Source organism: Mustela putorius, unplaced genomic scaffold (assembly GCF_011764305.1).
Source record: "Mustela putorius furo isolate JIRA1106 unplaced genomic scaffold, ASM1176430v1.1 tig00000107_pilon_pilon_pilon, whole genome shotgun sequence".
NCBI lineage: Eukaryota > Metazoa > Chordata > Mammalia > Carnivora > Mustelidae > Mustela > Mustela putorius.
In genome coordinates, this window is record NW_025421284.1 from 4,783,046 (window position 1) to 4,804,664 (window position 21,619).

The 21,619-nt window shown below is 62.6% G+C and overlaps 1 protein-coding gene across 1 annotated transcript in view; it reads left to right on the top strand.

The window, feature by feature from the left end:
- The window catches only part of SLC6A3 (solute carrier family 6 member 3), a 34,323-nt gene that overhangs the window by 11,248 nt on the left and 1,456 nt on the right, over positions 1-21,619 (top strand). Inside the window, exons 4-13 of the mRNA XM_004768387.3 lie at positions 2,830-2,968; positions 3,769-3,903; positions 7,950-8,053; positions 9,107-9,231; positions 11,763-11,875; positions 12,994-13,122; positions 13,798-13,897; positions 16,203-16,303; positions 17,489-17,656; positions 18,509-18,580. Of these exons, the coding sequence (XP_004768444.1) occupies positions 2,830-2,968; positions 3,769-3,903; positions 7,950-8,053; positions 9,107-9,231; positions 11,763-11,875; positions 12,994-13,122; positions 13,798-13,897; positions 16,203-16,303; positions 17,489-17,656; positions 18,509-18,580 (1,186 nt within the window). The remainder of the gene's footprint in view (positions 1-2,829; positions 2,969-3,768; positions 3,904-7,949; positions 8,054-9,106; positions 9,232-11,762; positions 11,876-12,993; positions 13,123-13,797; positions 13,898-16,202; positions 16,304-17,488; positions 17,657-18,508; positions 18,581-21,619) is intronic.

Below are 21,619 nucleotides of genomic sequence, written 5' to 3' on the forward strand. Positions count from 1 at the left end.
CGGACGGACATTTTGTTCATCCGTTCCTGGACACAGGCTGTTTCGGCATCTTGGTGTGGTAAACGGTGCCGCAGTGAGCACGGGGTGCAAATGTGTATCCAAATTAGTGTTTTCATTTTCTTCAGATAAATACCTAGAAGTGGGATTGTGGGTCATGGGGCAGTTCTATTTTTAATTTTTAGAGGAAATTCCATACTGTTTTCCCGGGTGGCTGCACCAGTGTGCATTCCCAGCTACTGTGCATGGAGGCCTCTTGTCTCCACCTTGTTGCTAACACGTGTCGTTTCTTGACTTTCTTATAAAAACTGTCCTGACAGGTGTGAGAGGCTAACTCACTGCGGTTTGAGCTGCGTTTCCCGGGCGGTGAGGGGCACTGAGCCTCTCGCCCTGTGTCTGTTGGCCAGCTGCATGTCTTCTCTGGAGAACTGTCTGCTCAGATCTGCCCCCCCCCTTTTTTAATCAGATTGTTTGTTTTCTGCTGTGGAGTTGTATGTGTTTCTCGTATATACTAACTTCGTATATACTAACCTCGTATATACTGACACTGACTTGCCGGTGTTTCCTTCCATCGGCAGGCCGACTTCCTCTGGGTGGGGGCTCCCCTCCCCGTGCAGAAGCTCCCCGGTCAGATGCACCCGCTTTGTCTGTCTTCAAGCTGAGCTTTCTGGAGGGGTTTTCTGTTCGAGAGTCTTAACTCTGTCTATCCTGGATATTCGTCTCGTGTCTAATATATGATGTGCAAATGTTTTCTCTCATTCTGTGAGTTTCCTCTTTACTCTGCTGATAGTGTCTTTGATGCACAAAAATTTTTTTTTATTTTGATGAAGTCAATTTACCTGTTTTGTCATATCAGAAAATCCATTGAAAAACCCAAGGTCACAAAGGTTTACCCCTATTGTTTCTTCCAAGAACCTGCAATTATAAGTTTTTAAGTTTAAGTCCTCTGCCCATTCTGAGTTAATTTGGGTAGTTCCCGCTCTGTGCCCGTGACTGTCTGTAGTCCCTGGGGGCGGTCCCCAGGCAGGGTCGGTATATGCTGGCTCCTGTGCCCCGCCAGTGGCCCTCTGCAGCATCCTGTCCCCTAAACTGTCTGAGGAGGTTCAAGTAAGTTCAGAGCCAGATGAGTTTTCGTCTTCGGGAGGGAATTGAACCTGTGCAGACACGCTGATCCCAGAGTCGATCTGAAATGTTTACAAGTGAACGCAGTGTGTGTGGGGTTGTGGAGCCCGAGCAAAGCCCCCGGCTAGGAGGCTACACGGGCCGCTGGGCTCCTTTCCTGGACAAATGAGTAAGTGGCCACCTGCCGCCAGGCTGAGGTGTGTGACCCACACGCGTGTGTGAGGCCTTGTGAGGAGGCCAAGGTGTGGCAGGGCCTTTGGGCATGTGGCCTCACCCAGCACGGTCGTCCTGAGGAGATTTCTGTCAGTGACAGGAGGCTGGGGACGAGGTCTGGCTGGGGAACCAGGACATGGAAGGGGAGGACCCCCCCACAGAGACGGGGCTCAGAGGCTTTGGGAAGTCTGCTGCCGGAGGAGGGCCCGGGGAGGACAGGCACGGGGCGGACAAAGCGCCGAGGAGGACAGATCTGGGCAGGACAGGCCATGGGGATCAGGCCCGGGGCGGACAGGCGCGGGGCGGTGAAGCCCTGGACGGGACAGTCAAGGCACAGCCGCCTGAGTGTTGTCCCAGCAGGAGCCTCCTCCTCCTCCTGCCCTGGGGGCTCCAGGTCCCTGACCTCACACCGCATGCGTGTGTCTAGTGGGGGCGGGGGCTCTCGTCGCCTCGGGGGGTGACCCACACTCTAGAAAGGAGGGAGGTTGATGTGACAGTTCGGACAGTGCCGTTGGCTCTGTTCACGCCCGTCACCGCCTCCCCTGCCACAAGCCTGATTCTGGAGTCTGAAAACCCGAATCCCTCCAACATGGTCCCGTGATGCCTAGAGCCAGTGGGGAGCTCTGGGATCTGGAGCTTTCTGACCTGGGTGTCAGGATTATTTTCTTTACCTCACAAATCTGGGCCGTGACGGCTCCTATCATAATGGGGCCGTCCACCTCCTGGAGTAGCAGCACAAGCCGGCGTCCGCTTCGACTCAGAACCCAACTGTGGAGGTGAGGCAGCAGGTGATGGTGCCGCCACCTGTCCCGCAGGTGGTCGGGGGTCCGAGGGGACACCATGTGGGGAGGCACCCAGGCCCCCCCAGGTGGTCGCAGGGATCTCCGGGGATACGGGTGCACAGGCCGTGCTCCACCAGCCCGCCGCCCTGCTCCGTCTTCATGGCCTCATGTTCTGTCTTCGTGATGGATGCCCTCCGGGAGGCGGGTCTTGAGCGAGCCCAGAGCAGACTCCTCCTGGGTCTGTTACCCGCGGACCCGCCTTGAGGCAGCGGGGGCCGGGGGCCAGCGCCGTCAGCTCTTCGCCTCAGAGGCATCGGCACATCCTGCGTTATTGCTCTGAGTCTGCTCAGCCTCGGCCCTGCACATGGGACCCTGGCCCACCCCACGGTGCCCGCATCCCTGGGCACCTTGCATCCGGTCCCTGAAGCTCCTTTCCTTCGGACGGGAAGCACCCCTTCCTCTCCCAGCTCCAGAGTTCAGGGGTGCTAAGGGTGAGAGGGGAGGGCTCCCTCGAGCGTGCAGACCCCGCCTCTCAGCTGGGGCTGGTGGGCCTGACCCTCCGGAGTGGGGGTCTCCAGTCCCATCAGGCTGGGACACACTTCTTTGGGTTTTGGCCGAGGTGGGGGGGAGGGAAGGGCCCTGGGCAAACAGCTCTCGGCGGGTGCGGGGGGGGGCACTCCTGACAGGCCCGCCTCCCCCACCCTCTCCTCCGCAGGCGCGGCGTGCTGCACCTCCACGAGAGCCGTGGCATCGATGACCTGGGTCCCCCCCGGTGGCAGCTCACGTCCTGCCTGGTGCTGGTCATCATCCTGCTCTACTTCAGCTTGTGGAAGGGAGTGAAGACTTCTGGGAAGGTGAGGCTGTGGACCGTGCCAGCTGCGGAGTGGACCGGGCGCCGTGGTAGGCTGGGGAGTGGACCGGGGACCGTGGTAAGCTGGGCTGTGGACCATGCCAGCTGCGGAGTGGACCGGGCGCCGTGGTAGCTTGGGGAGTGGACCGGGGACCGTGGTAGGTTGGGCAGTGGACCGGGCGCCGTCATAGGTTGGGGAGTGGAGAGTTGGGCCGTGGTAGGCTGAGGAGCGACCACTGGCCGTGGTTAATGATGGTGTCAAGGGAAGGCACTCACAGCAGGGTGTTTCCAGCACGACCACAAGCACAACATAAATTGTTTTTTACTGATGAAAATATTTTGGTTTTTATCTGGGCACCCAAAGCAATTCTGACCAAAATGTGCCCCTTGCTTGCTCTATACGGGTAGTGAAGGGCCAGCACCCAGAGCCTCGGTAAGGACAGGCTACGCCCTGCCCCAGCCCAGGGCCCACCGTTTACACACCACATGGGTGTGTATTTGCACAACCCGTGAAATTCAGTCCGTCTCACTCCTCAGGAGCTCAGCACCGCCTTCCCCGCCCACTGCTGCAGACCAAATGCAGAAGAATGTCCCTTCTTTGCCAGATTATCTGTCCCATTTCAGTCCCTGGGAAAGTTTCAGGATGGAGAGCAGCAACACCCTCTGCAGGGACTTTGCTGAGCCAGCACCCTGCAAATGTTTGGGATGATGGGCTTCCCGGCAAAAGGCCACCCACCAGGGTGACCGTGAAGCCGCCCTGCCGGCAGGTGGCTGGTGCCGCCTGATGATGCTGTGCTCTCCCAGGTTGTGTGGGTCACGGCCACCATGCCGTACGTGGTCCTCTTCGCCCTGCTTCTGCGAGGAATCACTCTCCCTGGGGCCATCGATGGCATCAGAGCGTACCTGAGCGTAGACTTCCGTCGGCTCTGCGAGTCTTCTGTGAGTATGCCCTCCGCCCACAGCCCACCGGGCCACACACACGGGCAGGCTCCACACCATGGGACTGCTGTGTTCTGGGGCAGGCTCAGGAGATCCCGGAGGCAGGAGCGGGGCCGGAATTTCTGACTCAGCCTGTAGATGTGGCACATGTAGGTGGCCCGGCCAGAGCGGCTGCACGCGGGACCCCACCAAGCAGGGCTCACCGTCGGGTGACGTGGGCATAGCCGGGCGCTGAGTGGACCAAATGAGAAAGTTAAGGCAGGAGAGCCCTGCTCTGTTCCCGTGAGAGCAGACCGGAAGGCTGCGTCCAGTGGGCGTCTTTCCCTCCGCCCATCCCTCTTCCCGGAGGAACCGTCTCAGCTTCCTCTGATGAGCGCCGTTGGGCTGCCTGGCCTGTGCCAGGAAGTGTGGCCGCTCACCCGGAGCGCAGGTCTAAGCGCAGGTCTGGTTCATCGTGGTTGCGTGAACCAGGGCTCCCTCCCCAGGAAGCCAAAGCTCGCTGGTGAGACGCTCATGGCGCCCATGGCGCGAGGGAGGGAGTTAACTCACTCACAGCAAACACTCCGTCTGCAGGTGGGCCACACGCTGCTTCGACAAAGAACAATCACTCTGTACCACAATTCTCAGAGACAGCCTATGGAAGAGAGGGGGCTTGGCCAGGCCATGGGACAGACAGAGGTCTCCCAAGAGAGGGGGAGAGAAGGGGCAGCAGCATTTTAGGGAAACAGCCCAGAAATGTGAGTGACCGTTGGCCGGAAGCAGCAGGGATGATGGAAAAAGTAGCATTCTCAGGAGGTCACGGAAAACGCAGGTGCCCTCGATTTTGGCGGATGGTGGGCTACCCAGGGGACTCACTGTGGCAGGGCCATGGGACATAATGGGGAAGGGTAGCTGGGGTGTGGGGGGCACAAAGCTGGGGGCAGGGGGATGTTTGCAGGATCATTACCCGGTGCCACTAGGTGTGGGGGAGTCAGTTGTGGCACCCGCCAGGACGCAGGAAGGCACCGCCCTGAAGTGGAAATGAGTAGGAACAGATAGAAGGGGAGACAGGTGTGGCTTGTAACCCCCAGGAAGTCCCCAGGAGTCGGGGAGCAGCAGAAGTAGGCACCCATGGACAAAGACAGGGAAATGACACTGGGTAGTCCCTGCAAGGACAGGCAATGAGGCCAAGAGAGCAGCAGATGCATGCTCTGCATCAGCAAGGGAAGACAGTGGCCATGCGCCAGGAAGCCAAGGGCTGCCGCAGATATGCCTGCAGGGGGAGTGGCTGTGGGGTCAGTGGCCAGAGGCCGTGGTGAGGAAATCAAAGAAAATAACAGGAGGGCAACATAAGGAAGCTAGTGCTTGGGCAGGAAAACCAGGCAGCGCACAGGAGGAAGCTAGACCGGTGCCCGTGTGTGCGCAAAGATGCTCACGTGTGAAGCAGAGAAGAGTAAATGACAGACGAGAGGTTGTTGGACATTAGACAGACGATAGAGGGTAGGTAGAAGGTGGAAGACAATAGGTGCACAGAGATAGATAATGGATGGATGGACAGACAGATGGACAGATAGACGATAGATGGGTGAATACATAGATGATGATGGATAGACAGATGATGGATGGATGGACAGATGGACAGACAGATGGGTGATGGATAGATGATGGATGGACGGATGGATAGATGGCTGCATACACAGATGATGGATGGATGTGTGGGTGGATGACAGATGGACAGACAGATGCATAGATGATAGACGGGTGGACAGACAGATGACGGATGGACAGACAGATGCATAGATGATAGACGGATGGACAGATGACAGACAGTTGGATAACTATGTGCATAGGTAGGTGATGGATGAACCCATGGCCAATGGGAGGCTGATGACGGATATCTTCGACAAACCAGTGTGTCTCGTCCTCTCCAACCACCTGTTAGCTCGGGGCTAGGAAGGGGCATAGACCAGGACAGAGCAGGCCTACAACCCCTGGGCTCCAGTGAGCCTGAGGTCCCAAAGGGACAGGCCCATGTGACCCCCCGTCCAGAGGGTGGAGCCATTCCTTGTCCTGCTGCAGGGTCCTGGCTGACCTTTGGATAGGGCAGGGGTGGGGCCTCACTGGCTTGGTGGTCATCCTGGGGTGTCCCCCCGGGGTTCCTCCTGGCCCAGGTGCTGCCCATACTTCCACCCTGCAGACTCTTGGTGGCCCCATTCAGAGATCAAGTGGCCCTAGGCATCCTTCTCTGGGGCTTAACTGTTGGAGGAAGGCACCCCAGATGCCCCCAGGGACACAGCTGCAGGAGCTGGCCCTGATCAAATCAAGGGCTCCCCAGCCCTATCCCAGGCCTGACCCTCACCCATCCCCTGGGGTTCAGTCTGGAGTGACCTGATGGAGCCTGCTGCAGGCAGGACGCCTGGCCTTCATCCCCACTGGTCTAGGACAGGTCAGGAGCAGAGGTGCCACACAGGGGCCCTTCCAGAGCAGACAGGACAGAAGGGACATCTGCTGCATCTCTTCCCACATTCCTGGCACTCTGGACCTTGCTCTGTTCTGACACAGAGGCTGCCCTGCGTCCTGGGGATCCATTTCTGGACCCCTGTATGGACAAGGGTTCCCCCCAGGGGTCAGCCTCCTTAGATGGCATCCAGACCCTGGTTCTGCAGCCCTTGGGGCAGTCGCACAGGGTGGGACAGAGTCCCATCCTGGAGAGCTCCCGTTCCAGCAGGAGAGGATGGGTCCAGGGGTGGAGGAAGGCGGTTCCAGGTGGGCCCAGAGAGGCTACCAGGTAGGTTCCAGGATGGGCCCCAGACCGGGTCCAGAGCTGGGTCCTCAGGGCAGCAGTGAGCAACGGCCCAGACACTTGTCCGGGAGGCACATCTCAGAGGGGGCGTCACATGTGCAAAGTCTCAGGGGTGGGCACTGACTTGGCGAGGGCCAGGCACAAAGCAGGGGCAGGGCTCTCCCAGGACTACGGCCCCTGCCTGCGTTGGCCAAGCGAGCCGACTGATGGCCAGCGCAAGCGGGACGGCAGAGCCGAGGCCCCTTGGCCCACTCGCCCCTCAGCGACTCGAGGCTGCACGCCGAGTCCTAGCCCGCTGCCTGGAACACACTGTCCCTGACAGCGGGGTGATCCCGAGACCCCGGGCAGGCTGCCTGAAGGACAGAGGCTCGGCTGGCCCTGGTCTGTGGGCAGGTGGCACCGCCCAGCAGCCCTGGGCTCCACCTCCTCTGCTGCATCCTGTCGGGCTCCCTCGTGAGGTCATACTGAGGCCAGTCACCCTGGGGCATTCCCCGCCGAGCTCTGCTGTCACGGCCTGAGGGCTCTCACCCACAGGCCTGCACCGTGGGCTGTCTGGACGCTCGGGGGCAGTCCCCAGGGCCAGCCAGCTCCCAGAGCCCTCAGATAGCAGGTGTGGTCCTCCTGGGGGTGATGCCGGGGGTGAGGGGGGTTCAGCTGCTTTCCACCCTGACCGGGGGCTGTGTAGGGGCGAGGCAGTGCCCCCATCCCCGGGTGGTCTCTGCATCACCCTGACGGGAACAGTTGTGGCTTTTAAAAAATACCACGTTGGTGCCACTAGGAGCCTCGGGCTTACACTCGGCAGGCGTGCGCCCCAGCTGCGCTGCCCTGGGCGAGCACACGTGCTGTCTGGGCTTCACGGCCTCTCCGTGGGTGTCACCGTGTGCGTACCATGAGCCCGTGGCTTTAAACACCATGGGAAAGATGCAGACATCCGTGGGCACGTCTGGCCAAGGCGGCCACGTCCATAGCATCATCATACGTGACCTACAGGTCTGGCCGTGCGCAGAGCGGTGCTGCCGTTCAGGAGAAATCCCCATGAAGCACCCAGACAGCGCCCCTCCGTGAGCCTTTCTCGGGCTGGGGACGCGGCGGGCGCATCCCCGAGACGGCATTTGCCCCGATCGCGTGGCTGAGACGGCTCGTTGATGACTATCTTGTGTGTCAGCTCCCCTCTGTCCCGTGGAGCTCTCGGTGGCCCTGCGACAGCTGGTGTCCCAGGCCCCGCGCACCCCCGCAGTCACCTCTCTTGTCTGGTTCCGCACAGGTGTGGATAGACGCCGCCACCCAGGTGTGCTTCTCGCTGGGCGTTGGGTTCGGGGTGCTCATCGCCTTCTCCAGCTACAATAAATTCACCAACAACTGCTACCGGTAAGTCCCATCGCAGGGTCTGCCAGGCCACTGACTTCTGACAAGACATGTCCCCAGAGACAGGGAGGGGGACACGCCGTGCTCATGGGGCCTCTGAGCCGGACCGTGGAAGCTACAGGCAACTTGCCCTAAGGAAAGTACTAGAACAGATGAAGGTGTTCACCAGCTCCCAGAGTCACCACCAAGGGCCCCGGCCTCTGCCCCCTCCTCCAACCGCTGCCAGGCCCCAGCTGCTGCTGCGTCCTGGTGCCTAAAGCACTGGGCTCCACGGCAGGCTGACCTGCAGCCAAAGTCCATCTAAAAACAAAAGTGAGTCCATCTGAGACCCGCTTTCTCTGACCTTTATGGTCTTGTGTTTATTTCCTTCACATCACGAGGACAGAAAATGCAGTAAAAATACAAAGCATGCGTAGCAGAGTGGGCACCCCATGCGGGGGGCGGCCTCTGCCTGAGTCCCCCCAGGGTCTGGGCGCTCGGCAGATGTCCTTCCACTCCAGCAGCCCTGCTCCCCCACCTCGACTTCCCTCTGGCCCTCTGAGTTCTCAGCCTTCCGCGTGGGGTCCCCCAGGCCAGGAACACACAGACCCATAGCATCGGGGACCCACCAGACATCCCCAAAACCTCATTTCTCCCAGGTCCGCACAAGCCATCTAGACACCCTGCCAGACATCCCAGGCTGAGCGTGGGTGGGGGCCCCGTTGGTTTCTGTTCGCCTGCCCAGGGCCCTCATGCAGCCGCCGCGGACCATCTCACCTTTGCACCGAGTCCTGGTGTCAGAAGCTTCTTGGCTCCTGGGCAGACGCGCGTGGTTGGCCACCATGGGGTCCGCCTGGGCCAAAGCCTGCACACACCCAGAGCCTAGAGCCACTCTGATGGGGGCCCTGCCACCCTGGGCACCGGCCTGTCTACAGTGCCGCCCACGGGAGGGGCCAGGGAGCCCCCGGAAGAGCCCCCTCCAAAGCCCGCCAGACCCTGGACGGGGTGCATCTAGCACAAAGGGAGGGAGTGACCCCTCCTGCAGCCCGGGGCTGGGACGTGTGTCTTGTTTCCCAGAGACGCGGTCATCACCACGTCTGTCAACTCCCTGACGAGCTTCTCCTCCGGCTTCGTGGTCTTCTCCTTCCTGGGGTACATGGCCCAGAAGCACAGCGTGCCCGTCGGAGACGTGGCCAAGGACGGTGAGTCCCCCCGGCAGGCCGCCGCCCGCCCAGCCATGTGCACCCGGTCCCCCCGAGTGTTCTCCCCACACAGCAGGAGGGAGGCGTGCGGGCCCTGAGTCCGAGTCACACATGTTCGGGGCAGGGGTGCGCAGAAGGACACAGCCCCCAGGGCAGCGACAGACCCACCACACCGCACCCCTGCCCCGCTAGCCACCAGCTCCGTGCAGAGACCCTGGGGCTGCAGAACCGGCTGTGGTTCGCGGCCTCAGGGTAGGCCTTGTCTTTGTATACACTGGGGAAGGGGCCCACAGAGCTCAGGGGTGGGAGCCCTGACCACTTCCGAGCCGCGCAGCCGGCAGGCCGGGGAGGAACCCGGTGGATTCGCTCCCAAGCCCTTCATCAGCGCCAAAGCTTTTCCCTCCAAACCCCCAGGATCACAACATACATAGGTGGGCTTTGGTAATAACCAGAGGAATCACAGCATCATGGGCACGCGGACAACAGAGACCCTTGTTCCCAGCCCGCTCGCCCAGCCAGCCGCACACACCAGCTGTCTGCGTGCAGAAGCGGGCAGGGGGTAGTGGGCACAGGAGACCCAGCGAGCAGGCTGGGCCCTGGGAGGAGGCCAGGTGTAGGCGTGGGCTGCGGAAGGGGCCCCTTGGGTGCTCGTGGGGCTGCTCGGTCCTCGTGCGTGGGAGGAACGCCGTGGCACTGGGCCAGTCCGGGACCCCGGGGTCTCCTGGGATCACCGCAAGCCCCGGCCTGCGTCAGATCCTTCTGGGGGTGGGCAGGGAGGGCTCTTCCCCTGAGTCTGTCCTCGATCCCCCACTCTCGCTGAAAAGGCCCCTCGTCTCCTGGGGCTGCCTCAGGCTCAGGAGAGCCCACGTGGGTGTCACTGACTCATCTCCTCCTGAGTCTTTTTACTTCTGAGTGGGGGCCAGCCGGCTGCTCAGCGAGGGGCCGAGGGGAGGAGCGGGCCGCCCGGCCCGTGCGCACCGCCCGTAGCCTCCATGTGACTCTTGGCTCTTGTGCGCTGAGCCTTTGGACCCCACTTTGGAAGTAGGAAGCAGAGGTCCGGCCCCCCGGGACTGGTGGGGAAAGCAGGGGCTGGGCGCGTGTGCTTCCTAAGTCCGCATTCTTGCCTCCAGGAAAAAAATCCAATAAAAGCAGGAGAATGGGAACATAAAGCAAATAAATACAGAGCAGTGAAATTTACTCGCTGCTGCATTTATGCATTTCCCCTGCTTCTGCCCTTTTTTACGATAAATAGCGGCGGCTTACGAAGACTCGGTTAGCCCTGGAAGTGGAGTGAGCGTCTTCTGTGCATTTCCGCGACCAGTAAAGTAAATGTCATTTACAGCTCTAATTCTCAAGAAAACAGGGTGAAATGTTAGCTCAGGTACGGAACTGAAGGGCGAGGACACTGACCTCACGTTCCAGGGAGCCGACCCGCCTCTTCCCCGGGTCTGCGGCTCGTGGCAGCGAGGCTTCGGGCCGTCCGGCACGTGCGGGGACGGTGCCCCTCGCCTGTGGGCGGGAACTGCGGAGAGCCCAGGCCTGAGCTCGGCCCCGGGGCTCTGCTCTGCTCTCTGCAAAGATCCCTCAAAGCCCCGATCCCACTGACTGGCTCCCGCCGCGGCCCCACTGAGTGCAGAGAGGTTGGGGAAGCTCCGTCCTCGTGCGTAACGGCGGGGGAGGCCGTGCGAGTGACTTACGCAGGCCCATCTTTTAAAAGTGACCCTGAGACGGATTCCAGCTTCCGGTGGGAATGTTTTTGCTTTGGGGTCATCACAGCCAAATGGCCGCGAGTCCGGCGGAGGCCCGCACGGCCTTCAGCCCCACCCCCTCGCCCCCTCCGGCCCACGGCCCCCGAGCCCACCCAGACCCCACAGCAGGGCGAGGGGCGGCGCACCTTTCAGCGTGCCTGTCTTCCACGCAGCGGCCCTGTTCCCCGTGTCCCAGCAGGAAATGGTCCCAGGGAGCGGCCGCATGCACAGAAACCCTTTCCCGCACTCGCGGAGCCGAGCATTTCCGTGTTCTTCACGTGGTTCTTAAAGATCAGACGCAGAGTAATTACTGGCACGGAAAAATATTCACGGATTGCTAAGTGCACCTCAGTGCGTGTGTGCGTGCGTGTGTCCGCACAGATGTGCACACGTGTCAGCCTGTGTGCGCGCGTGTGTACGTGTGTGGGCGCACGCGTGTGTCTATCACGTGCAGAGAACAGACCAGGAGGTCTGCGGGAGGTTGTCCAGGGTGGCGGGCAGGTGCCCCCCCCACCGCCCTCCTCTGGGTTGGCCCCACCCCCACCCCCACCAGCCCGGCCCCCACAGCCCTACACAGACCAGAAGAGCCCAGAGAAACAAGGTGCGGGCCTCCAGCTGACGTCAGCTTTCCATTACCTGGAGTCCCGGGCCCGGTGTCCCCTGCGCTCCCCGGAGAGAGGACTCCTCCAGGAGGGCAGGCGCCGGCAGGGGATGGTCACCTCCCCACGGGGAGTGCGGGGAGTGGAGGCTGTGGGCGGCGGTAACAGGACGACCCGTCTGCAGGGCCCGGGCTGATCTTCATCATCTACCCAGAGGCGCTGGCCACGCTCCCGCTGTCCTCGGCCTGGGCCGTCATTTTCTTCATCATGCTGCTCACCCTGGGGATCGACAGCGCCGTGAGTGACCTTGGCACCTCGCACACCAGGGGGCCTGTGCAGAATGGCCTCGCCCCTCCCCACCATCCTCACGGGGCAGGCAAACCCAGGCGACCCCAAGGGGGGGGGGCCCGCATGGTGGGAGGAGGGGCCCCATGAGTGCTCGGGGCCCTCCCTGGGTGGGGTGTTGGACCAAACCCTCTTTCTTCCCTCGGGGCAGCCACCGTGCCCTCTGCCCAGGTCACCACAGACCCTGACATGCGCACACAGGCCAGTAGTGGGAGGGCAGCGCAGGGAACGTGGTGAGGACTGCCCAGAGCCAGGGCCAGTCCCTCCGGCTTTCCTTGACCCCAGAGCCCCCAGGAGGGACGGCTGCACCCACAGCAGGCCAGCAAGGGCTCTGGCCGCAGCCCAAGCCCCGCCCACTGAGTATCCCGGGCGCGGCCCTCTGGGTGTGCGTGTGCTCCCGGCGCATGTGCCTGACTGTGGGGCAGTGAGCTCGGGAAGCAGAATGCGGGCTTCCTCGGACTCCTGGGCCCCCACCGCCTGCTCAGGACCAACAGCTGAGACCTCAGGGCCCCCGTGAGTGTCCATGGGTACCCTGTCCCCCGGAGCTTCCCGGAAGGTGTAGAGAACCACACATCCCACGCCCTGGTCCTTGGCTCTCATCTCCCAGGCAGCCTGGTCAACGGCTGCTGGGGAGCGCGGCCCTGGACCACACATCTGCCTGGGATGAGTCCCACGAACAGCACGTCCTAGAGGAGGAGGGCAAGGAGAGTCACCACGCAGGGCAGGAGGCGTGGAGGACCCCTCGCGGCAACACTCAGAGTCAGGAAGGCTGCGCCCAGGGCCCTGCCAGGTCCTCCCCAAGAGCAGACAAAGGCGCTGCTGCGTTTGGGGGTGGCGGGCCGGGGTTTTGTGCCACGTTACTGACGTGGGCTGCAGGGCTGCTGAGCACATCCTGTCGGGGATGGCATCCACCCCGGGTCCCTGCTCCAGTGGCCGAGGGCTTGCACGCAGGGCCCCTATGCCCCAGACGCCGTGCGGCCCCCACTCGCGTCCATGCCCAGGCTGTCAGGCCACTGGGCCGGACACAAAGCGCGCCCCGCCCCGCAGCGCCCCTGCTCTGTTGGCCGCAGATGGGCGGAATGGAGTCGGTGATCACCGGGCTGGTCGACGAGTTCCAGCTGCTGCGCCGGCACCGGGAGCTCTTCACCCTCTTCGTCGTCCTGGCCACCTTCCTCCTCTCGCTCTTCTGCGTCACCAACGTACGTACCAGCACTCGCTGCGCCGGGCGAGGTCGCGGCAGCATTTGGGTCGGGCAGCCTGGCCGGCACTGAGCGCAGGGGACTGTGACTTGTAATGACATGCTAATGATATGCTAATGATATGCCAGTGATATGCTAATGCTGTGTGGGTCGCCGTGGTCGCGTGTGGGACTGTGTGGTCGCACAGGGTGGCCGTGGTCACCAGGAGCAGCTGTGGCCACATGTGGCATAGCCATGGTCCATGGTCCTTTTGCTCCCGGACAGCCCCCTTGGAAGCAGCCTGGGCTGAGCACCTCCCTGTTGGGTCTGTGGGGCCAGCCCCTGACCATGAGGAGAGGGGCTGGGCCACCTTCCCTCCCACAGAGTCACTCCCAAGTTTGGCTGCTCCAATTTTTATTGCTTTCACCTCTGGTTGCAGCCGGAGTGCGGGGGTGGGGGGGGACAGGAGAGGCCCTTCCCATTCCCGTGCAAAAGGCACATCTGTGAGAAGCTGGGTGTGGACTGAATTCCGGCGGCTCCTATCGGACTCTATGGGGAGTAAGATAGACTATGTCTGTGAACTGGGTCCAGTTTAAACTGGGCCTGGCGTCTCCTTGGGGAGAGCATCTCTCTGGGCTCCCCAGGGAGGCATGCTGTGCCCGGCACCCCGAGTTCAGCGGGCACCCCCTCTTCCAGGGCGGCATCTATGTCTTCACGCTGCTGGACCACTTTGCGGCCGGCACGTCCATCCTCTTCGGAGTGCTCGTCGAGGCCATCGGGGTGGCCTGGTTCTACGGTAAGGGCGAAGTGGCTCTCTGGGGCCGGGGTGCGTCCACAGGGAGCAGACCCAGCCGCGGTGCCGTCGCTGTGACCAATCGGTAGCGTCCTTGCGCGGTCCCTGTGCTGTCTCCTTCCTGACGCGTCGGCTCTGGGAAGCTTCGAGCGGTGGCTGCCACGGCACCGCAAGGACAGGAGGCTGGAAAGGGTCTGCTTCACCGCGTCAATGAGCACAGTTAGCCAGGGCATGCCAAGATGCTTACCCTGGTCAGCACTGTTCCGTGTAGCCACCCGATTGTGCCGGGCCCACGGCCTCGTGGTCGCTGTGGGAGAAGGGCTCATGGAGGCCAGTGGAGGGGAGGTCCCTGCCGTCCACCCGGAAACAGGCCTGTTCCTCATTGGGGACCAGGACCAGCAACGCAGTTCACAAGGCGGAGGCGGATTGGCACACTTCACGGCGCCTCGGCTCACACGCCAGCTCCTCACAGGGGCAGAGCCTCTGCTGTCTCCGCCACCGCTGGCTCCTGAGTTAGAACGCGGAACTCCTCTGGCGGGTGGCCAGCTCCCAGGCTAGACGGGGCCGCCTGCCGCCACTAGGGGCCACTTGGGGGCCATTCTGTGCCCCCAAGTCGTCCTGGGTACTGTGACTGCCGTGGGCCCCTGAGCTGGAGAAGGCCCTGTTCCTTCCCCGCGTGCTGACCCGCTGCGCCGCAAGGAGAGAGCACCGGCCCCGGCCCCTCCGGACAGCCGGCAGGGACAGCTCTGGGAACGGGCGCACCCCTCCCTGGCTGGGAGCCCCGGCCCAGAGCTCACAGCCTGCTGTGCTGTGCCGGGTCCCCCACCCCCCCGTGGGAACCCTAGTGTCATGCCGGACGCACGGCCTCTGCCTCGGGGCCATGGGCAACGTGGCCTGAAGAAGCATGTCAGCTTCGAGAGGCTGCCCTGACATACAGCTCGTGTTTTTGGAACAGATTTTCAATTCTAGTTTCTTTTGTACAGGAAAGGGAGATATTGCATTCTGTGCTTTTATTAGCACCTGGAATTAATACTTGATCCTTTAGAATGGGGCTCTCTCCCCTGTCCCCAAAGGAAACCCCCCAGTGAAAGAGAGGACGTGCCCCAAATGCGTCCCTCGGTCATGAGCCTGGCGCTGGTGGGAGACGCCGGCGACCGCCGCTCCCCAGACCCTCGGGGGACGGAGGCCACATCATTTCCCCAAATGGCCATTCCCATCCCTGACCCAAACGCAGTCTGTGTTTCTTGCACGATGCATCAGAGTGTGTCAGGCTCCCTGTGCACCAAGGGTCCCTGATGGTCTTCGAGCCAACAGCCCAGCGCCCAGAGGGGCCGTGGACTGCCCTGACTGCTCGTGGGGCCGAGTCCAGAGGGGTCCAGGGGCTGGCCTTGGGTTCACCCTTCTCCCTTCTAGTGCGCCCCTGGTCCATCTCCATGTCCAGGGTTCCGATGATGGGGTTGATGTGCACAGAGGGAATCCTGAATAGAAGGGTCTTCCTGACGGGTCCCCAGTGTGACACCCGCAAGACTCACCCAGGGCTCAGTGGACCAGCTGTAGTCGTCTGAGCCGAAGCCAGGCCAGACTTGTGGTGGGAGAAATCACCGGTGAGATGTCCTAGAGCAAGGGCCAGTACACTGAGCTTCTAGAAGTAGCTCTCCTTCAGAAGTACCAATGCCAAGTCCAGCCTGGAACACTGTCCAGCCTTGAAAGGAAGGACACTCTGACACCTGCCAGGACACAGGGGAGTCTTGAGAACACCATGCTGAGTGAGATAAGCCAGTCGTAACAGGACAAACCCCATAGGACTGCACGCCCGGGAGACAGAATGTGACAGTGTGGTGTGCTGGTGTGACTGCGGCCGCAGCGGGGCGGGGGAGGGGTGCGTCAGCGCTGCCCAGTGATGACGCTTCTGTACGGTTCTAGCCAGGACCGGCCCATGGTGGTGACGGTCGTACAGCAGTATGAGTCGGTGCCTCTGAGCACCACACGTAAAAATGGCTCAAATGGTAACTTTGTATGTCATGTGCATTTCACCAGAATTTTTTTAAAGAGAAAAAACAGTAGTTCCGGCGGAGGGGAGACAGGACAGCCCAGGGCATGACAGGAAGGGCTGTGGGAGGAGGAGGAGGGAGAGAGGGCAGGGCACTGGGGGCACATGACAGTTGAGGTGTGGCCGCAGTGAACACGCATGGGGACCCGGCCAGCAGGCCCCCAGGGAGGTCTGGCGGGGAGGAGCTACAGGAAGTAGGGGAGGACCCGGGGTGGGCTGGGCACCGTCCTGACTGGCCGCGCGGCTCCTGCACCGCAGGCGTGAGGCAGTTCAGCGAGGACATCAAGCAGATGACCGGGCAGCGGCCCAGCCTGTACTGGAGGCTGTGCTGGAAGTTTGTCAGCCCCTGCTTCCTCCTGGTAAGTACCTCCCGACCACCCAGGTCCCCCGAGGCCGCACACACCGGGCTCTCTGCTCCTGTGCGGCTGGGGAGGGGGCTGTCCCTTACAATCCTCCGTGGTCCCGGGAAGGTGGCCCCCACCCTCTGGACCTGCTGAGAAACCTCACAGGGGACCCGCGGGGATTCTACCCCATGCCTCACAGCTCTGCCACGGAGGGAGGCCAGAGCTGAGCATGGCCAGCGGCCAGTGGCTGGCTCCTCCCCTGAGGACAGTCATGGAATTGAGACTTCTAGGGGCAGGGGGGCTTGAGGACTAGAATGACAAAAACAGGAGTGACTCAGATGCTGTCACAGCACAGCCACTGAGAGCCCGTCTGCTAGCCACCTGGCGCTTCTCCTTGGGGCCATGGGCTTCTCCCCTGGGCCAAGGCTGCCGGCCACCGGCCTCATTAGAACAGGGCCACTCAGATCCCCTTACCATGGCCCACAGCTGCTTCCCGCCGACATCAGCAGACACCGTCCTCGTGTGGCTCACAGAGCCTGATGTGTCCTGCCCAATCTGGACAGGTGACCCCAGGGGCCGTTCAAGGACTGTCCTGCTCTGAGCAGAGAGCTGCAGGAGCTACTCACAGAGATGCACGTCTCCCTGACCCCCGGCATGTCTGGGACCAGCAACAGATGAGGGGTTTGCTGTCCTACGCCTGCCAGCTAGTGAGAGGCAGAGACAGAGACAGAGACAGAGATGGAGACAGACAGAGATGGAGACCAACGAGACAGAGAGACGGAGAGACAGAGACAGATGGAGAAGCAGACACAGAGACAGAGAGGCAGGCAGGCAGGGGGGGGAGGGAGCCGGAGCCCGGCGGCTGCCATGACCCGCAGTGTCTCCCTGAGCTGAGCCCGGACACTCGGGTGCTCCCGAGGCCCACCCCACGCCTGGGGCCTGCCTCCAGCACGTCCAGGCCCGCTGTGCTCGGAGGGATGAGGGGCTGGTGTGGACGTCGGAGAAGCCAGGCGGGGTCTCCCCGGGATGACCTCCCGGGAGGCACCGTACACGGGGCTGGGCGTGGGCCATGGGCATCCCCGGCCCCGCCTGCAGGACGCGGAGCCCAGAGCGGGCCGCGTCGGGGAGACCCTCCGGGCGAACCGGGCGCCGGGTCCCATCTGCCCGCCGCTGAGAGCCGCCCTCCGCCCTCGGTTACAGTTTGTGGTCGTGGTGAGCATCGTGACCTTCAGGCCCCCGCACTACGGAGCCTACGTCTTCCCCGAGTGGGCCAACGCGCTGGGCTGGGCCATCGCCACGTCGTCCATGTCCATGGTGCCCATCTACGCCGCCTACAAGTTCTGCAGCCTGCCCGGCTCCCTGCGGGAGGTGCGTGCGCGGGCCTGCCCCGCCCCGGCCGGGACCCCGCAGCGCAGGCGGGCGGGCGCCCACGCGGCTCGGACCGGCGGGGAGGGCCGGCGGGGGCAGCGGCCGCGGGGGAGCAGGGGCCGGCGGCAGGGGCGGGCCGGGCCGGGCCGGGCGGGGCCTGCGTGCGCGTCCTCCCGTGCGTGCGCGTCCTCCCGTGCGTGGCCGTGCGCGCCTGCCCGTCTGCGCTCACGCGTGCTCCTCCGGCTGCGGCGGGCGAGGCCGCGTGGACGGGGGCGGCGGGGGCCGGTCCCCAGGACACCGCTTCTCCCCCCCCCGCACCGGCCTCCCTGGAAGGAGCGCCCCGCACACCCCCGTGTTTCCCGGGACCGCACCCTGGTCCCGGGCGGCACCCGCGGCTCCCCCGCACCCCGCGGTGCTCGGCGGTCAGGCCGGGCCTGGGCCGGCGGGGTCCCAGGGGCTCCAGGGAAGGCGGGACGGGGGGAGCCCCCGCAAAGCAGGCCGCACCACGCAGTGGGGACCCCCCTCCCACGCCTCTCCATGGCCGCAGGGCCCAGCCGAGGCCCCTGGGGTGGGGGGACAGGAGGCGCGGCCTGCAGCCCGAGGGGCCGGACTCTGAGCCAGCCCCCCGCCCCAGGGTCCCCTGGCCTCGAGACTCCCGGGGGCCTGCGCGCCGGGCACCCTTGCTCGGAGCCGGGGCAAGCGCGCCGCAGGGACAGCGGCTTGTCCTCCCTGCGCTGAGCTCGGCCGCAAGGTTTGGGGAGGCCCAGCCCTGCCCCCAGCTTCTGACCGCCGTCCGCAGGGGCCCGGCCTCGCGGAGCGCACTGCTGCCCGCGGCCTGTCCTTCTCTTCCAGAAACTGGCCTACGCCATCACCCCGGAGCAGGAGCGGGAGCTGGTGGACAGCGGGGAGGTGCGTCAGTTCAGGGTGAGTGCGGACCGACCGCCCTGCCGCCCTGCGCAGGCAGGACTCAGAGGCCTGACCCAAGCCCCTAGGCCGTGGGCCCCTGCGGGCCACATGGCTGCGCTGGGGAAGGCAGGAGAATGGTTGTGCGCCTGTCCCAGGGGCCGCCTGGGGCCACCCTCCGGGGCCCCCTGAACGGATGGGGGGCACACAGTAGGCAGAATGAGAAAGCTTGGGAGAAAGAGGAAGCAGAAGGGGGAGAGGCTTGAGGCAGAGGAGAGGCCCGAAACAGCTCTGCGCCTTGCCCTCACGGGGTTGGGGTGCTGGGGTGCTCTGTCAGACCCCGGCCCCAGGGGTCACTCAGGCTGCTGCAGACTGTTGGGGTGGGGGCTGCAGAGAGCCGGGAGGCCAGGGACCTCCAGTGGGAGAGGGTGCAGGTCTCACCAGGCCTGTGGCGGGATTGGGTCCGAGCCTTCCTTGGATCTCCTCGCTTGTACTTACGCTAACTGCCCAAATGAGAGCTTAGGCCTCTCGTTCTCAAGCTCTCTTCTTTCCCAGTAGAAGCTCTCAAGGCCTTGTCTGGGGCGCAGTGGCCACACTTAGCACAGCCTTGTCCTTATGCTTTGGTGTTAAGGGTATTTTAGTTTTCATGTGATTTCATCCACCCGTGAGTTGCTTGAAGTTTGCTTGCAAATCCCGAAATCTATGGGGATGTTTCGTGGATGTTTGGAGGATCAGTGTCTGATATGATTGCATCGGGTCACCTGCTCTTGGGGGCACATGAGGACTTCAGAGTGGCAGAGCCCCTGACCCACCATGGCAGACGGGACGCACTTCTGTGGACGCGCGTGTGTCCTGTACTTGGTGACACGCTCCTCCATGCGCCTGTCACGTTGCGCTGGTGGCCTTGCCGCTCAGATGGAGCAGCACGTCACTGACTTCAGCTCTGCTTCCGGTGAGAACTGGGAGGGGTTTGCAGGCTGTCGCGAACTTGTCCAGGTACTCCCCCATCACCCCCCCAGTTTTTTGCTTTATATATGGTGCGGCTGCTTTCCGGGATGACCACGCGTCTGGGATGGCCGCGTCTCCCCTGGGACCTCACACAGCCGCTCTCCCTCGCGCTGCTCTTGCGCTGGCAGTCCTCTGGTCTGGCACGGTACTTGCAGCAGGTGTCCCCTGAGTTTGCCAGAAGCACCTTCTACAGTGTTTCCGTGTTCGCCTTTGCCACGATCTCAGAACGCAGCCCTCTTCGGCAGAGCTGGTACACGCCTGGGACTTTGTACTGACAAAGATGAGTCCCTTTACGTCTGTTGTGATTATTGCTATTTTCAGCTTGATTCTATGCTTTTTAACTCTGTTTGCCCCATTTTTAATGTGTACTTTTCTCCTTCCTTACCTTTTTACGGATTGCTCTTTGGGGGATTTGCTTCTCCCCACTTTGTAAACGTTTTCTCTCTGTTTGGAGTTTACAGACTCATGTACTGGCTTACAGACCTGTACGTCACTCCTTTACAGTTATCTTTGGAATTGTGACATACGTGCCTCCCTTTGCATGCATGAAGTGACACCGTATCTCAACCCCGTCCTGAATGTCACAAGGGCTTAGGACTCCTCCCGCAGGTGATCACGCTGTTAGTGCCCAGTGCTCCATTTCTCCTTTCTAACCCACAAACTAGGCACTGTTACAATTATGCTCTGTCCCTGGGTTAACGTGCACGAGACTGCTTAGTTCTCCACCCGACTTTCTGACATCTACGTCTCTGAGCATCGTTTTCTGGCTTTAACATCAAACATCCTTCAGACTTTCCTTTAAGGAGATCTCTCGATCGACTTCCCCACTCTTGTGTGTCCAGAAATGTCTTCATTTGGTCCCTCTCAGGAAGGAGAGTCTCAACCGCTGTCTCTGGCGCCGTGAGACCGCACGCTCTCGTGTGTTTTTGCTGGCTCCTCGGCTGCCGCTTGGAGACCATGCCTGTGTCCGGGGTCTGCACGTCCACGTGTTTTGTCTGTCTGGAGAACGTGGCAGTCGTGCCTCGCAACCTTGTCTCCTGCGCAGCTCCCCTCGGGGCTCTGCTGTGCGACACTTGCCCTGCCCTTGGGTTCTCGCACTCTCTCAGGAGTTGGGTGAATGTGGTGACTTGGGTGCACCGTTGTGCAACAGCTTCTTGTCAGTGCACACACAGCCGCTTTGAGTCCTTTATCTAAAAATCACACCGTTCCCACTGCCCGCGCAGAAGTTCACGCTGATCCCGTGCCGGACCTGAGGCTCCCCCACCCACCCCCAAGGCAAACGCTCTCCTGCTCTGGTCCGGGTCTTCCGCGTGCCCCCTGCCCCCTCGTCTCCTTGCGTCCGGAGATACTTCTGTGTTCCCGAAATTCGATCGGTCTGCAGTGGGGCGTCCCCATGGAGCTCCGGCCCACCTGCGTGCCCTACATGGCCCTGCTGGGCGGGGGCTGCCCGCCCGCTGCGGCCCCTGGGGAGCCCAGCCCCGGGTCTCCTGGAGACCGGGGCAGCCGTAGGCTGGCCGCAGGGGATCGGACCGCTTCCACCCCGGGCGTAGCTGTTTCGGGGCAGGGCCTGTGGCGCTCGGTCTGAAGCGTTCACCCTTGGTTCTCACTGTTTGGTGTGACCATAGGGCTCGCGCTCAGAGCCCCATAGAAGCGACAGCCGCACGGCAGTGGCAGATGGGGGCAGCCACAGGTGCCGGCGACCTCCACACCCGCGTTGGTCGCTCACCTCCCCGAGCGGTGAGCATGGCCTCCCTGGCGTGCCTGGGAGCTCATGCCAAGTGAGACACAAGCCTTGCCCTGAGGTGGGAGCAGAGGCCCCAGGGAGGCAGCAGAAAGGGGCCTCGGGCCACCCTGGTCTGCCGGCACCCCCCCACGCCCCCGTCTGTCCTGCCTCAGATATGCCCCTGTCCCCAGGCCGTGGTAGCTGCTCCCGGCCGGCCCTCGCAGCAGCAGTGCTCTCTGCTCTGTGCCCGCAGACCTGCTCGTAGGCATCTGCACAGGCTGACAGTCGTTCGCGTCTACGTATTTAACTTAAGGGTGTGTGCGTGAGGC